The 16,575-nt window shown below is 37.7% G+C and overlaps 1 protein-coding gene and 1 long non-coding RNA gene across 2 annotated transcripts in view; one reads left to right on the top strand and one right to left on the bottom strand.

Annotated features, from left to right (window-relative positions):
* TTC7B (tetratricopeptide repeat domain 7B) overlaps positions 1–16,575 on the bottom strand; it is a 120,547-nt gene that overhangs the window by 95,333 nt on the left and 8,639 nt on the right. Inside the window, exons 2-3 of the mRNA XM_068192608.1 lie at positions 8,318–8,472; positions 7,369–7,537 (exon numbers count right to left, since the gene is read on the bottom strand). Coding sequence (XP_068048709.1) covers positions 7,369–7,537; positions 8,318–8,472 — 324 coding nt within the window. The remainder of the gene's footprint in view (positions 1–7,368; positions 7,538–8,317; positions 8,473–16,575) is intronic.
* Positions 7,945–11,857, top strand: LOC137475376 (uncharacterized). The gene is made up of 3 exons (XR_010999846.1): positions 7,945–8,137; positions 9,016–9,107; positions 11,171–11,857. It is a non-coding gene; the product is annotated as an uncharacterized lncRNA (long non-coding RNA).

Below are 16,575 nucleotides of genomic sequence, written 5' to 3'. Positions count from 1 at the left end.
CATGCTGAAACTGCAACGTTGTTTCATTACTACAGCTTTTCTAATGCCATAGTTATGCTAGTGCTTCTAAGTGTGTCGAGGTCTCTCAGAGTTAAAAATATAAAAACCATAAATACCTCTTTTTCAGAATTGAAAACCTACTTATTACTCCAAGCAGTCAATAAAACCACAACAATATTTTGGGATTTCTTGTAACATCATTCTTGCTACAGTATAGCTCTTTAACAGTCCAGCATCTTTTGGCAGGGCTGAAAAAGTTCAAACTGGAGACAAAAGCTGGAAAAAGGACTGGTTATTGTTGCACATCCTGGAGTGAGTAGACCTCTCTCTGCTGAATGTTCCCCAAAAGCAGAAATGCTGCACACCAGTATATGGAATGGGCATCAAGGAAGCTATTTGCTCAGGGGACAGGAAATTATTTAACTATGGAATTTACACTGTTCTGCTGTAAAGTGTCGGGATTGCTCCTACAAGCACCTCTAAGGAAAAAAGACAAAGCTCTACTGTAATACCTGTTCTCCCTGTGGCATGAGAAAAAGTGGCCAGAAACACTACTTTTTAATTGGAGCCCAATATTTTTAATCTCTCTTCACTCTGCCAAAGGAAGGATTCTGAAGAAATTCTAAATATTTGGGAGAAACTAAGAATAAGACACCACCAAACTGCCGAAGACCTTAAGAATTCTATTTTAATAAGAAACATAGTTTCTCATTCAAAGTTTAGCTTTCAAATAAGAGAGCTAAAATCTGTACTGAGGAAAGCAGGACAAATGCCTGGGTTCCTCCCAGTCCCTGCTCCAGCAGGGCAGATGTCATAAATGTAGTCTGGGGAAAGAAAAGTTTTAATGGAGAAAATTTGAACTCTCTATGGCAGAGGCCTCCTAGCCATGGTCTGCAAAATGCTCACTGACGGTCTGCAACATTTGCACAGCAAGACAGGAGGAGGGAGGGAACTGGAGTTCTTGACCCGTGGCCTAATGAGTCTAGAGATCTCCAGCGCAATTACTAAACCAGCTTTCATTTAGCATTCTTCCATGAAGAGTTGCTTGGTGTCTGCTGACACAGGCTAGCAGTGCACAAGATCCCATTACAATTGCATATGATTAAAGTTAAGTGCAGCATCTTTTCCTAACTGCAAAGTGGAAATCCACATGCACCTGACACTGCCACTGAACCTAATGAGTATTTCCATGTTTCTGTAAACAGAACTAATTAATAGCCAATCATTTAACTTGGTAAATGCAACATTAAATTTGAATATGGGTCAGCAGCAGTAAAGACAACCTCACCTTCTTCAACATACATCAACTAAATGTAAACACAGTTATTCAAACAAAGATGTAGGCAATAAAGATGTAAAATGACCTGCAGCAATAAGGCTAAAATTCTGTAACGTCACAATCTAACTTATAAAACAACATCCCTCACACTTAACAAGAATTCATTACTGTAACGCAACACAGTCATCTTGACAGGTACCTGAAGTTGTCTATGAATCTATACACTGTGCTAATTATAAACACATTTTCTTTACTAAAATCAAGTTTACAAAGCTGCAGACTTTAAGAAATGCCAGACCTGTAAATTGCTATGTTTCTCTATAAGCATTTTTAGAAAGGGTCACTAATTTGTAATGCCAAGTATTATAAATTCATTTTTTCAATTATGTCTTCTGACTTAGGCAGCAGTATCAGAATTATGTTACCTAAAATTTCAATAAGCTTATTTCCTATTTAAATATAAACTTCCTATTGCAGAGTTCCTGACAAGTTGCTCCTCCCCAAAATAACACCTCAATATCCCACTGTGCATGCATTTCATCTGTTTCCATAAGCAAACAAAATTGCTTAGAAACATAGAAGATAATGCCTGCACAGTATTTGAATAATGCCTATGCATGCTCTCCAGTATACTACCTCATTTGTATAGTGCTGAAAACTTGCAGAAACTTAATTGTTCTGTTCCCAGAGGCCACAACCCTAGGGGATTATTAGCTTCAGCCAATATTAAAATGGATTATAAATACATGCTTCTTTATGGCAACAATACATATAATTTCTTTTTCTGATTGGTCTTACAAGAAAGTTGGAAAAGTTGGAGCTAGTAACACAAGCTTAACATGAAAAGAAAAAGACACACATACGCTTTACTTCTTCCTGGATTCATAACTCGTCTTATTACAATTCTTCATGAGTTTAAGATCCTCCTCAATCTCAGAACTGAGCACTGCCAATTAAACTGATCTAGGGAAGAAAGTAAACAAATAGACCCTAAAGAGACAAACTTAACCTTTTGAACAAGGGAAGCTTCCCTACCTGTTAGAAAGTAGTTCTTCCTATGAGGATACTTAAATATCAAGTATTTAATACATCCAGAAAAGTGCAAAACACCTCCACGTTTTACTTTGAGCCAAGAGTTGCCACCACAATCTCAAGACTGTCTTTCCTTCCTCCTCCCCCTGCCCAGCCTCATTTCTTAGCTTTGCTCAATCCACATAAGACATCTCTAGTAACCAGTACTGATATCCAAGTTGTATTTGTGGCAGAAGAAGAAAACAAATCTGCTTTTTTTTGTACTGCTCCTTAAAATTTCATATTAAAGGTATGACATGCTCCTGTGACGAGCAGGCAACAGCTTCAGGGAGCCAGCTCCAGCAATTTCATACATCTGCTCTCAGGCTCACACATTGCCACACCAGTCATGCAAACCTGCCCTTCTCCTCAGCAATGTCATTCCTTTATGCCTATTTTTTCTCTCCCTCATCACACCCTCTTGAAATAAGCTGGCAACTCCAACCACAGGCATTTTGCTACAGAAAATTGTTTTAGTTTATGCTTCTCCTCTACTTATGTGTCAAATAAATTTACAAGCAGATGGGGGAAAAGCTAACCAACAGATCCAAATAAGTATTCTCATGTTTTTGCAAATACTAAGTGGTCCCCTGATTTGAAAAGCTTCATCTTCTCAATTTATGTTTTATACTGTATTTTAAATATGTCCCACTGCATGTTTTCAAGCAAGTCTTTGAATTTTAAAAAATTATGTATTTAATACAAAAACTATGATTTTATTAACACTCTATCCCACACAACACCTTCCACATACCCATACAGAATCATTACTCAGAAGCACAGCATCAAAATTAGCTCCTTCCTTAAAGAAAACACTAGGTGTAATCAGAACTGCATTCTATGGGCAGTACATAAAACATCAATGTAAAATCAAAAAGGTATGTTAGTCCATAAAGTTAACTACATAAGAGAAAATAATCTTCTTCTACAAGTCTGTTTTTAACATGTGTATTTGAGGAAAAGTGTGAAGAAAAGCAGGAAAATATTGGAATTATATTAAGCAAGTTTCTGAGGCTTTGCCTCATGCATTCACACAGTTAGTCTGCTCCTCATTGTTTTAATGGACACAGAAGCAGGTATCTTTTCATCAGATCATCCCACATCTTCTGCAAGTCAGGATAGAGCACAAGGCATCACTACTAGAAGTTATTTTTGTTGCCAGAAGCCAGGAAAAAATTAAAACCAAACAACTTGTCCATGAGCTATTCAGTCTGATAAAATACAGCCACGCCTTTATCAGCACACTAACAATTTTGCACTTTCCCTAGAACAAGCAACAGAAAGGAACCACTTTCCAGCACTTCTTGGGGACTGAGAGCCTGTGATTCCTCACACACCAGAAGCTTGCAAAGAGTCAGATGTAATGGAAATAGAAAAAATTTCAAAAGGTAAGTTGATAGGATTTGCTTTAAAATTTGCTGAAATTTTACAATGTTGCATTTTGATAAATCTAGCAAAAAGCTTTCTTTGGAAGAGCTGAAGCAGCGTTTCACTAACTAGATATTTCCAAGAAAATAATAACAATCATTAAATCTTCCTTGCTGGGTTTGAGAGTCTTTGAATCCTTGGCTTGACTTAGTATCATTCCATATTATGCCTCTTCTCATATATAGTCTTCTAAATATGCTGTCCTCAACTAAAGCTGTAAGCAGCATAAAGAAATAAAAGCATTCTTTTAAAGATACATATATAAGCATTTAACTCATTTATGTAATAAAAATGTGAAGACCCCCTTCATGAGTGCACTACAGGCAGTAGATGGCTTAGTTCTCTGGTTTTCCCTTCCATGTTCCAATTCTATTTTTTCTCCCCACCATTGTCACTACTGCTGTTCCTCTTCTCCTTCTTTTAGCTGTCAGTAGATAAAACTCCAGCAAAATATAGCTTGAAGGTGACCCCTGAATCCATTTTGTACTTTGTTGTGTCCATACACAACTACAGACCCTTCACTGGCTGGGAAGAGCAGAAAGACATACTTTGTGTGTTCCACATGCAGGAGTAAGATGAGCCATCTGGAAAGCAGCTCATTTCCAAGGGCTTGTTGTGAGCTGTGGAACTGTCTATGGTTACAGTGCAATATGCTCATTTAGGTACCCTGTAACAGCTGTAGAAGAAGAAACATGTCAACTCATGCATCCCTCTCAATCCATCACCTCTGAGGTTACAGAATGAAGCCTCACAGTGAAAAGGTAAGTACATGAATGTGGTCCCATATTAAATAATGAAAAAAAAAAGTCAAGATAATTAAAAACTACCATTTGTTACCTACCCTCTGCCTTTCTCAGTGGTAAAAACATCAGTATTTGACCACTACACAATAGTACACAAGACTACAAATCCACTGGAACTGGATTCATATGGGGAAATTTCAGCAGGTATCTTTCACTGCCTTAGCATGGTGCAGCATTAAATGGTGCAGCTGGGTCAATGCTTGCAAACAGGCATGGGCAGTCCCTCACTGCTTAATAATATGGTGCTATGACTGCCAAAGAAATAAAATCTAAATACTCTGAAGAGTTTTATAAACTTTGTATAATCCAGTTATCCCTGTACATACAAGCAGAAATAAAAATCCCAGTGAAGCACAAAATCTCTGTAAGAATAACTTGTATTTAGCTGGGTAATACTTACAAGCCTCAGTCACTTCTGAAAAGACTCTGAATTCAGACTGTAAAGTTTACAGTCACTCTTAAAAGGAGAAAGAAAAACATTGACCAGAAATGGGGAAGAAGGTGAGAATTAAATGTACACTACTGGGTAGAAACATATGCTATTTAGTTGTCAGCTACTATAAACCTGTCCAGACTTTGAATACTAAATTTAAGACTGCTCTGTGATTACCACCTCATTCGAGATCACACAGAAGACTATATTCTTGCAATCCTCTACCATGAGAAGAAAGGAAATTAAAATTTTCTAATCTTCTGAGAGAGTTGGGGTTGCTCAGCCTGGAGAAGAGAAGGCTCTATGCAGACCTTAAATACCTTCCAGTATCTAAATGGGCCTGCAAGAAAGCTGGAGACAGACATTTTACAAGAACATGTAGGGACAGGACAAGGGATAAAGGCTTTAAATTGAAAGGGGGCAGATTTAGATTAGCTGTCAGGAAGAAATTGTCTACTGTGAGGGTGGTGAGGCACTGAAATAGGCCATCCAGAGAAGCTGTGGATGCCCCATCCCTGGGAGTGTTCACAGCCAGGTTGGATGGAACTTTGAGCAACCTGGCCTAGTGCAAGGTGTCCCTGCCCATAGCAGGCTTGGAATGAGAGGATCCTTAAGGATCCTTCCAACCCAAATTGTCCTGCAATTTCACTCAAGCTGGAAACACAATAGCAAAAAAAATATGTTCCTGAACATGAACAAAACAACAAAAAAGCCCCAACAGTTTGCTCAGGTAAACTGGTAGCCAGTCACCCAACAGAATTGACAAAAGTAATGAAGTCCCATCAAGATAAATCAAGCCTCATATGACAAATTTCAATGTTTTAAGAATAAAATTTGAAATCAGAAGGAAAAAAAACCACACATCTAGACAGAAAATACGCTGGGTTTTAAAAGAATCTGAACCTACAAAACATTCCAGAGTAGAAAAGGTATTTGGTTTTCTGTTTTCTAATACATTATGTTTGAATTAAGTAAAATTAATAATACTAATTTTATGTGCAAAATTTATGCCACTGTGGTTTCAACTGTTTTATATCCTTATGAGGCTAAATAAAACAGAGCCAGAAGAGTTGAGCTCTGGAAAAGATTCAATTAAATTCCTTGGAGATAAAAGCAAATTTAGGTTCTTAAAGTTGTTCAAGTCTATGGAAAGAACATGACAAATTCAACAGATATCCTCATAGATTTAAAAAACAAAACAAAAAGAACAGCCAAAATCCACAAGCCTGAGTGGAAGTGTACCCAAAGCAGACACTGCTCTAAAACCCACAGAGATGCTGTTTGAGAAAACCAAGCAGATTTACAGCATATACAAGAATACCTCTGATACTCCCACTTCAATCTAAATAGTGACCAGACTTATGAAGCATCCTTTTGTCCCTGCTACCATTTAGTTCCTTTATTTCCTTGACATCTCTATAGGACATGATTCATGCTCGTCTAACATTTACTGAAGGACTGTGTTGGTGGAAAACAATTCTTGATCAACTGTCAGTCAAAGCTATAGAAGTCCCTCACAGTTTTTTTGCTGCCTTTGACACTCCTCTTGCCATAACAAAAAGTACATATGCAACCAAACCCATGCTTGAACCAAAGCAAACACTTCATTCAGTAAATTCTAATAAACCATAGCATACAAACTGCCATTTTCCCCAACACACTGACCGGCCCTAAGTCTACTACAGAGTTTTCTAAACTGAAGTGGCACTGCCACCTTAAGACATGAGGCCATCATTACAATTTTCACTATACTAGAGTAGTAAAGAAGAAAATGTTTTTTAATTACCTTCACTTTCTGATTTTTTTTATCTGTATTCATATTAGAAAAAATTACATATAGAAGTGCACAAGTGATGCATTGCTTTAAGTCAGTTATCAAGTTATTAATATATTAATACTCCTCTCAATTAAGTGGCAATTTAGCTATGCAACCTAGCTTAGGCTGAGCATTTTAACATTCAGTAAAAGGCATCAAAGTTCTCCATCCTACCCACAGCCACCACAAAACTGCACTGCATTTGTAGTCCTTAACTTTCAGTAACAGTGATAATACCTTTAGCAACTAGCCACAGTTACTGTGACATATATGGGAGGACTTTTAAATTTACACACTCAAAAAATTGATAAGGTGACAGCACAGTTAGAATATTAATTGAGGTAAAAGTCTTGTCAACTATCATAAACTTGGAATAATTTAAAGGACCCAAACCATCCTCTTATTTTATCTACAAATATGGCATTCCACTACTGCATAGATGACATTCAAACTAAAAAATTCTTCATCTTTGGCCAAGATATAAATTAACTTTTAAAAAACTACTTCCACATCATGATACTGGAAAGAGCAATCTTACCCTTTGTAGAATATGCTTCAGCAATCATCCGTAGCCGATACGGTGGCACTGCAGTCAGCTGCAAGTCATCAACACCAACTCTAGCATATGTGTTCAGAGCTTCTTTGTAATCACCTTCTACATAGTTTAATTTGGCCATTATCAGGTTAGCTTCTTGTAGGAATTCTGGCTAGAAGGAAGAGAAATAAGAAAGGGTTTTCCCTAAGAAAGCACACCTAATTCTTTCTGATAATTATTAAGTATATTGTCTGTCACCCCCAGAATATTTCTTCTAACAGAGCAACAAATGAACAAAATCCTGTATTGTGTAATATTTGAGAAGCTTGAAGTAGAGGGGAATTCACTAAATCTCATTCCAGCAAGCTACTGAAAAGTATTACCAGCCATTTAGATATTCACATACATATTTACACATGTACCAGAAATACCTCTCAGTTGGAAACCAGCTTTTCCAGGTGATAAAACTATTTAAAGGTAGCCTATCATTACGGCTCCTCATACGACTTCTTTTTCTAACATAAGCACAGTTGAAAATAACATAGCATCAAAACTTAATGATATATGTTCCACAGCCTACATATTTAATTCACACCATTTCAAAGTATCAGGGCAGAATAAATGTCTTGAAAAAAAGAACTAATGGAGGAATGAAGAGAGAAAAGAAAGAGAAATTAATACTCCCAGAAGCCACTGAAAACAAAATGTTACAGATGAGTGCAAAAGAAGCTTCTTTTGATCTCTCAAAAGATGGATGTTGAGTACAGAAGAGGTAAGCTGATGTAGTAGTTCCAAAAACAGTTAAGTAAAAGAAGGACCAGAATGGTTATGAACATTAGACGGTTCTGACAGAAAATGCTCTCTGGTATTAATCTCACTTTCAGAATCTGCAAATATAATGTAAGGAACCTTTCCTCAATACTTCAATCAATTTCAACTTTTCTAATCATACCTTGAGATTACCCCTATCAAGTGCTGCCGTAAGATGTTTCCTGACCTCAGTCAGCTTTGGCTGGGGGCCCCGGGGACTATTACTGTGTTTAAGAGTATTTTCCTTCAAAAATTGTTCTAGTTTGGATTCCCCAAGAAGAAGCTCTGCCATGTCATCTGTAAAAAAACAACAAACACAGGAAGTATTAGAAATAATTTTATTTCACTAACATTGCCTGAATTTCAAACACAAACTAACCAAAGCAAACACAACATTAAGTATTCAGGTTTATCATGTCATGTGATATTTTGTTTTACTTTTCAATTTATCTTTTCCCTGCCTGACTCACTGTAGAATCAAGTCTTCTGTGTTCTAAGATAAAAAGAATTAAAACATTATCCTTAAGTCAGTATTCTCCCCTTCTTCCTCAAAAAAGCAACACTTGATTCCAAAGCTTTATGTAGCTCTCTGAACAGAAGATACACTTCTGATACACACTTCACCAAAACAACTGGTTTCAAATATGAATACTGATATTGGATTAATTTATTTATTTGAAGTTACATGTCCCTCATTATGTCTCACCATTCATATGTGATGTGATGTGACCACCATCCATATCTTCTCTGTAGATCTCTCTCAGACCTTTTTAAGGCTCCAGCCATCCCAAGTCTTCAGTAGGACACTCCATTGCTCATCCCTCTCCCCATTTCTTACAGCTTACCACCACTTCTCAGACCTGAAGGTACAATATAATACCAGGCTGCCCAGCAAAGCTGCACCCAGCACACTTCCAAAATTCAAGAAATTGGTAATGTTCTACCTCAGCCTTAGCCAGGACCACTAAACTTCTTGTTTTGAGTTATTCCTCTAGTTAGAAGAGCACTGTAAAGTCATCACCTTTCTGGGACTTGAAAAGACCAAGTCATGTCTTGCAAACAATGTCTGAACAGAATTAGAATGAAAGGTACTACAATTAATAAGGAATATTTTGGTAACGCACAAGAAACCCATTGTTAGCTGCAGCAGGGAACAAGTGAACCTGTGAGGACTGAGCACACTCATGACTTAATATGGCTTACAGAGTCTTCTCTGTGTTTAGAAAACAAGCAAGGATAACACATTATCAAAGACAGCAAAAAGCAGGGAAAGGGGCAATAGATGTTGTCAGCATAAGCACTTGGAGGGACCGGCACCAGGCTTTGAAATCCCCTGCCCACAGCCTCCATTGCTCCACCATGGTTTAGCAGCAACAGCCACCAGCCCCAACAGCCACTGTCAGCTGCATTCCCCTAGGAAAGGGCCCAAGCCAGAAATCCCAGACTGCTTCCCACCCCTGCCACATAGGTTTGTCTGAAGCAATTTACACTAGTTTTGCCATTCTTTCGTTGAAGTCTGTTCAGCAAAAATGAAAACCAGAAGATATTTCAATGTACTAAGTGAAGAAAAAGAAATAAAATGCATACTTCAACGTTAGGGAACACACACAGGATTATACACAGTTTTGAGAATTTCCACATATAACAAAACCCCTCCAGATGACGCTGCAAAACATTTGGCTGTTCTTCTACTAGAATTTTTTAGCTTGTTTTCTACTCAAAATTTCATTTGCTGCATTTTTTGTCCATTGACTCCAACCACTGTCTCCATCCATATAGAAAGTCACTTCTCATCAAAAGCTGCCTGGCTGGTTTGTCCTTGATAAACCCATGTCAACTGATCCCAATCACCTCCTTATCCTACCAGGACATAATTCCTAATCTTCTCAGAGCCTAAGGTTAGGCTGATCAACCTCCAGTCCCTGGACCCTTGTTGCAAATGGCCATGTGTACCTTTTTCCAGTCACCAAGAATCACCCTCCATCACAAGGACCTTCAAAAAAAGAGTGTCCATGCAATGGCCTTGGCCAGCTCTTATCATTTGCATTCCCCTTTGCACAACACAGTAGGGCATAATGCTTCATTTCATGAGACCTTTCCATCAAATAGAGTTATTTCCATCAATATTATGCAAGCTCTGATACATATACTAAAAAGCACAAATGGTACAGAAACCATAGCATAATTGATAAAAATTAACAGCTTCAAGCTGCAAACTAAACAAGAAATTAAAGTGACCAAATCTAAACATGGTATTTCAACCCAAATCTCCTTTGTTACAGACTTACTCCGAATCCCACATTTCATTACCACAGCCACAGTATTATTACAAACAAACACTAAAATGAGATATTATGACCAACATTACCCTGCTCAAAGATAGCTTTAGCACAGCACTCTGGAGGACTGCACTTTCTGCAATTATTCCATCTCTCTGGAAATCAAAAGTTTAAACTGCATGCATAGAAAAGACAACTGATTCTGTACAGCAATTCAAGGCAGGTTAGTTTGGTTCAAGGAGTTTAACATGGGCTGTGTGAAAGGCTCTTAGAGAGCAAACTTACAAAACTGAAATTCAGTTCACTGTATGCAGTTAATTGCCTTTCAAAGAGTCGGTCACTGGCATGGTGACCACTGGCGTGGTCCTACCACGACAGACATTTTACTCATAATATTCAGAAGACTCCACAGTCTGAGTAAACAATTTTTGTTTATGAGCCCCTTTAAAAAAGAGATTAACAAATAGGAGTGAAACTTGAAAATAATACTTTAGGTCAGCATGGTAATGTGCCACTTAGGATAAGAACAATGAAGATTAATTTTGTTAATTGTACTTTTAAAGCTACGTGGCAACTTTTAAAAAGGGTGAAAATATGTCAAACTGGTAAGTTTATGTTTTAAGGGATTTGCAAGTTGATACTTTCTCTCTGATCTGTACTTATGAAAACCAACGTTTTTCATTTAACAAGTAACATTTCTGTTTCCTTTTATTCAGTTTAATGCTTCACTGAGCAAGCTCCATTTCCAAAGATGATCGAGGAAGCAAGATTGTCAAACATAGCAAGGAATCGAAATGACACTCTAAAACAAGCGCTTTGGTTCAGGAGCTGAAATACCACCAAGGCTGTTTACAATGAAAATAGTGAGGTCTATCACTGACATTCTTTAACACTTCAAATAGCAGAACTTCAGAAGTTCAGAAGTTCAGAAGTGCCAAAGAAGAAAGTATCACATGGACCTTTCCCTCTCATATGCAACCCTTCCAGCAGGTCCTAAAAATTGTTCTGGTCCACACTCTTGTAACAAGCATTTCTTTAACTAAGTTAAATACCGTAGATCGATCACTATGGAGAAATAGGTAAGAACAACTGTACTGCTGAGCTAAGAACAGCACCAGCTGCCACATATGTTTTGTTTATATAAACTGCAAAACTGTCAAGGAAGCATGTGAAACAACTAGTTTGGATTCTTACAACACACGAGCCAAAGAACAGGTCAGGCACCAAAAAAAAGGAGAATAAACCTCTCACTGCTAGGTACGAAAATGCACACCTTGAGGCATGAGGATTTGTAAAACAAAGTGCTGAAATCATCCCTATTAGTAACGGGGAAAAGTAACCAAACAACAGCACTGGCACATGCAAGAGCAAAGTGTAGCCATATCAGCTACACCACAGAAAGAGGAAGACCAACTTTAGAAGACAAATTCTCACCCATTTGTGGGGCCACAATAGGGACACACAAAACAGGGACAGTCAGAGATCTAGCACTCTACAGAAAGTTTGTAAGATTATTCCTCTCTTACACACAGCATAATTTCTCACAATGGGGAAAGGAAAAGGAGAGAAACAAGAAGCCATCTCTGGAAAATTTAATTTATCCTCTCCTCTTCCTCTCTCATCCTCCCCCCTTGACCCTAAGATAAGCTCCACCTCACTGATAATGACTTGATAACTTTAGAAATTTAATGTTTCTAAAGACAGGTCACAAGCAAGAACAAAGCCTTAAATTCAAGCTGGCACATACTCTGAAACTATCCTGGCACCTTAAGATGAGAATCAAAGTAGTCTATAGGACCCAGGTATTTTGCTCCCATCCTTGATGCCACTCAGAGAAGCTAATGATCCACACAGAGCTAGAGACAGTCGCAGTGCAGTGACATGTATTGCCCATGCTTTCCTTCAAAGGAAACGTGGGAGAGGAGAAAACAGCAGCTGCAACTTACACACAGATCTGGGCGAGCAGCAAAACAAAAGCTGCTGTTCCGGGTCATTCTTCCACAGCACAGCTCACGCTGTCGCTGTACCACTGCTGCAGATCACGAGACACAGCACCATGAGAGACAGAGAGGCAGAATTACTGTCAGACTGCCTTTCACGACAGAAGCGCTGCACTGCTGCAGCTGCTAACGACTAACACTTGAAAACAACAGGTCACGGACTGCAAACTATAAAAGCCACTGCAAAGCAGAATTCCCTTATTTACTGAGTCTCTCATTTGCTAAATCAGTCAATCAGGGCCAGATATTGGCAACAAACTTTTAAATCAAATTATTACTGAGCGAGTACTTTATTAACAAAGCATTGGCTTTATGCATTAACTATTCTGTGCCAGTAAGAATGACATTCAATGGTGCTTGTAACAAAATTCCAATTACATGGACATTTCTGAAGGAAACCATTTATGAAGCCATAGCTTTAGCAGAGTTTTCCATTAGTTATAGCTATCCCTTAAGACATCCTGAAATAACATAAGAACTGTTTGAGAAGAAATTGCTTTTCTTTTTCTTCCAGCACAGTATGAGTGATCTAGATTATATTCTTCTATTAGACACTTTAAAGAGACAGAATTAAATTGTGTAAAGTTGATAACATGAAGTTTAGTGTTCCTTCAGCCAATCTAAACATGTTTCAGAACAAAAACTGCTCATAAACAGTTTCACTACCATGAAATCCAGTATCCCACTTTCAGAAAATTCACTCAGTTATGGCTCAGTATAAAATTCTTGATTAAAGGAAAGACTCCCTCTTATTCATCTATTTCTCTGCTGAAGAATTCATCAACAATTACTTAGCAGATTTAGGCAGTATTTGATGACTTATATCACAACTGCATTGCAGAACCATTTTGGACAAGAACAGCCTAACTCGCCCATCTGCTTCTGCAACATCACAGTATCACTGAAACCATCGCCTGACTAATAGGATGTCCTCTGCCTGTAATCAAAGACAGCTCCGAGCACCTTGGAACTCCAAAACAAATGCAAGGATGCTTTAGGTAAAAGGCCCAGTCCTCCTAGCATTCAAAGCAACAACAAAAACCCCAGACACTTCTGTATAAGCTGTTTTCTTTCAGCTTAGAGAAAGCTTAGACATTTGTACAAAATAGCTTGAGAAGAGCCTTGTGTAGACATGGCTATCCCTCTTTGCAATATGGATCAATGAATCATCTTCAAAGTAAGAATACAGGCTGGCATAAATAGGGGATAGAAAAAAGCACACAATGATGTGCCTTTGTAAAATAGTCTCTAAAAATATCATAATGAAAGCCATTTTGCTACTTTATTTTTAATATCTGCTTTTTGAAGCAAATTCTTCACCACATTATCAGGATCTGAAGAAGTTACTCACACAAAAACAGAATTAAAATAGAGCATTAGTCTTCTTTTATCCTTATTCACAAATGAAGATTACTTATAATATTATTATTTACTTAGGTTAAAACCATGGTCTATCTTGAACCATTCATTGAATCACATGCTAAAATGCAAAATAGCCATCTTTCTGATGAATGTCACCACAACCTCCAGGCACTTGTTGAAGAACCCAGGGGTTGTTAGCAGACTAGGTGAGAGGAATATCTAGCTCTAAATTCCTTTCTAAAAGTAAGGTTAGCAAGAAGGAGAGAGAAAGAAGAGAATGGCAACATTGCATACAGCTACCAAAAAAAAAAAAAAAAAAAAAAAAAAAAAAAAAAAAAAAAAAAGCAGAGCTGAATACAGGTTAGGAGCTCTCTCTTGCCTTCAGAATTCACTCCAAGAAGTGACTTTAAAAGTTGATTCGATTCCAGAGTACACCAAGATACATTAGAGTGAATGATGATGTGGTCTCAATAGAACTAATGAAGCTGTTTGCTACTTGTTTTAATGTGGAGCACCAAATAACTGTTCTGGTAAAGTATTACTCTTCCTGTGGTAGTTCAGATAAAAACCAAAGCAAAACAGTGATGTTTGTCCAGATCATGACTACTATATATATGGTTTCTCAAGTGCTCCTATTATTAATGCAGAAAAATTTTTAAGGGTCTGATAATTGCTTTTTTCAGAAGGAAATACTTGGAAGGTATAAGGGAAACACACCTCTTGGATAACAACAGCTATCACAGCTGGCAATAACTATCAACAACCCTGCTCCTGTTATCAATTTTCCATGCACCAGATGTTTCTCTGCAATTAAACACCCATATCATGCTGCTGTGGTACACTGGCAAGAATGATCCTGTGCTAACAATACTTACGTGTTATTTATGGAACCTCCCTCAACAGCTCAACATCTACAGCAAGAAAGACCATGGAGAAAAAGCACTCCTTCTTCCTTATATGCCAAATGGCATAGATTAAAAAAAATATTTTTAGTATTTCATTTCCCTGTCCTCTGAATTACACAGCTGCAACAAATAAAGTGCATAATTAGGATAAAATCTCCTGCCACAATGATTTAAGCAAAGAGGCTCAACCTCAGACTCAGGCCTCGGGGATCTGAATTTAAATAGGATGTATTTAGGAATAGGAAATACAGAGCAAAATACCTACAGAATCTGACTGGCCAAACAAACTTTAATCTTTCCTTGTAAGCAAGCAGATAAATCTAGAAGCATGTTATATCACATGTTGCATCATTTCACCCACTCTTCACCAAAATCTTAAATATTTCAGGTAACTTATTTTAGACTCTTAAAAAAGCCCAACTGTCCAAATGTGTCGAAGTCTAAAGATCATGGTTATCATTAGTCTCAAATGAAGACACTGCATCATGTGAGATTAATTAGATGAAGTATGGAGTTGTAAGAATAGAAGATGCTGCTGCTTCAACTGCTCTGTCGTGGAGCCCAGAAAGAAAAAAAAAATGAAAAACTGAAGTCCTAACTCAGGATTATTTTTAAAAAAGTAAAATTAAAAAAAAAAATCAGGGTAGGAAAGTGACAAGGGGTAAAGAGGACAAGTATGAGATTTCCAGGATCCCTAAAGGAAGGTACATTGACATGTGAATTCCAGGAAGCTGAGATTTGCTTTGTAAACTCCCTCCTAGTGCTTCAAGCCTTCCCAGATGGAAACTAGCCTGGGACTGAGAAAAGAAACTATTCCTACTCAATCCCTAGAACTCTTAGTCTCGCTCAAGGTAAAACTGAAGGCTCAGAGTACCTGAAGGACTGCATGCTGCAGTATTTTATGATGATTTTTGCATCAGACATCCTATATATTTGGAATATCATTGTGCAGAAATTAAAAATAAAACCAACACAAAAAAAAAACCCAAAAAAACCCGACCAAAAATAAAAAAAACACCTTAGTAATTTTATTTAGGAGTGGTATGCACCAAGAAGGATCCCAAAGGGGTCAATTGCTCTATATAGTAACCAGACAACAATTTCAGAGTGAGGTTTCTGTAAAACAACTGAAAACAAGAAAAATTTTGTAGCCTCCCACAGAACATTTATTAAGAAGGCCATTTAAAAACTGAGCTTTCTTCCAGTGGAGGATCTGGAAATCCTGGATCCAGAACTGATTTCATATTCATCTGGCAGTAAAAGCATGAAACACATGGTTTTTTACCCAGGAACAAGTTGCCTATGCACTTAAAGCAGACATTTGCTTTGTTCACAATGTATCAAACTGTGAGTAAGAGCATAGGCTTGAAGAGGAGTACCAGTACAAGCCTCCAAGTACTCATTCAACTTTGTGCTCAGCACGTAGTAAATCTGGACCAGGAGCCACCTAAATTAAAATGAATGCTAAAACTATTCTTAGATTTCTACAAGGTTTATATTAAAATCAAGAAAAACAATATACATATATACACAGATGTCACTTATGATTCCATCACTGACTACTTAGTAGCAAGAATTCACAGCATCAGAGGATGGCTGAGGTTGGAAGGGACCTCTGGAGATCATCTAGTCCAATACCCTTAAATCCAAGCAAGATCAGCTAGAGCAGGTTGCCCAGGATCTTGTGCAGAAGACAAGAGACAGCAGAAAAGTATCCAGAGAATATGTGCAGCCCAACAAGCACTACTGGCAGAAAGGTTGCACACTGATGCAGATGTCACACATGTAAAACCAGAAGCAGAAAATATAGAGTCAGCTGTTCAAAGAAATTTAATTTTACTCACTAACACCTTT

Source organism: Anomalospiza imberbis, chromosome 6 (genome assembly GCF_031753505.1).
Source record: "Anomalospiza imberbis isolate Cuckoo-Finch-1a 21T00152 chromosome 6, ASM3175350v1, whole genome shotgun sequence".
Classification (NCBI taxonomy): Eukaryota; Metazoa; Chordata; class Aves; order Passeriformes; family Viduidae; genus Anomalospiza; species Anomalospiza imberbis.
The sequence above is the reverse complement of the archived record's forward strand: the minus strand, read 5'-3'. Positions and strand labels throughout refer to the sequence as shown.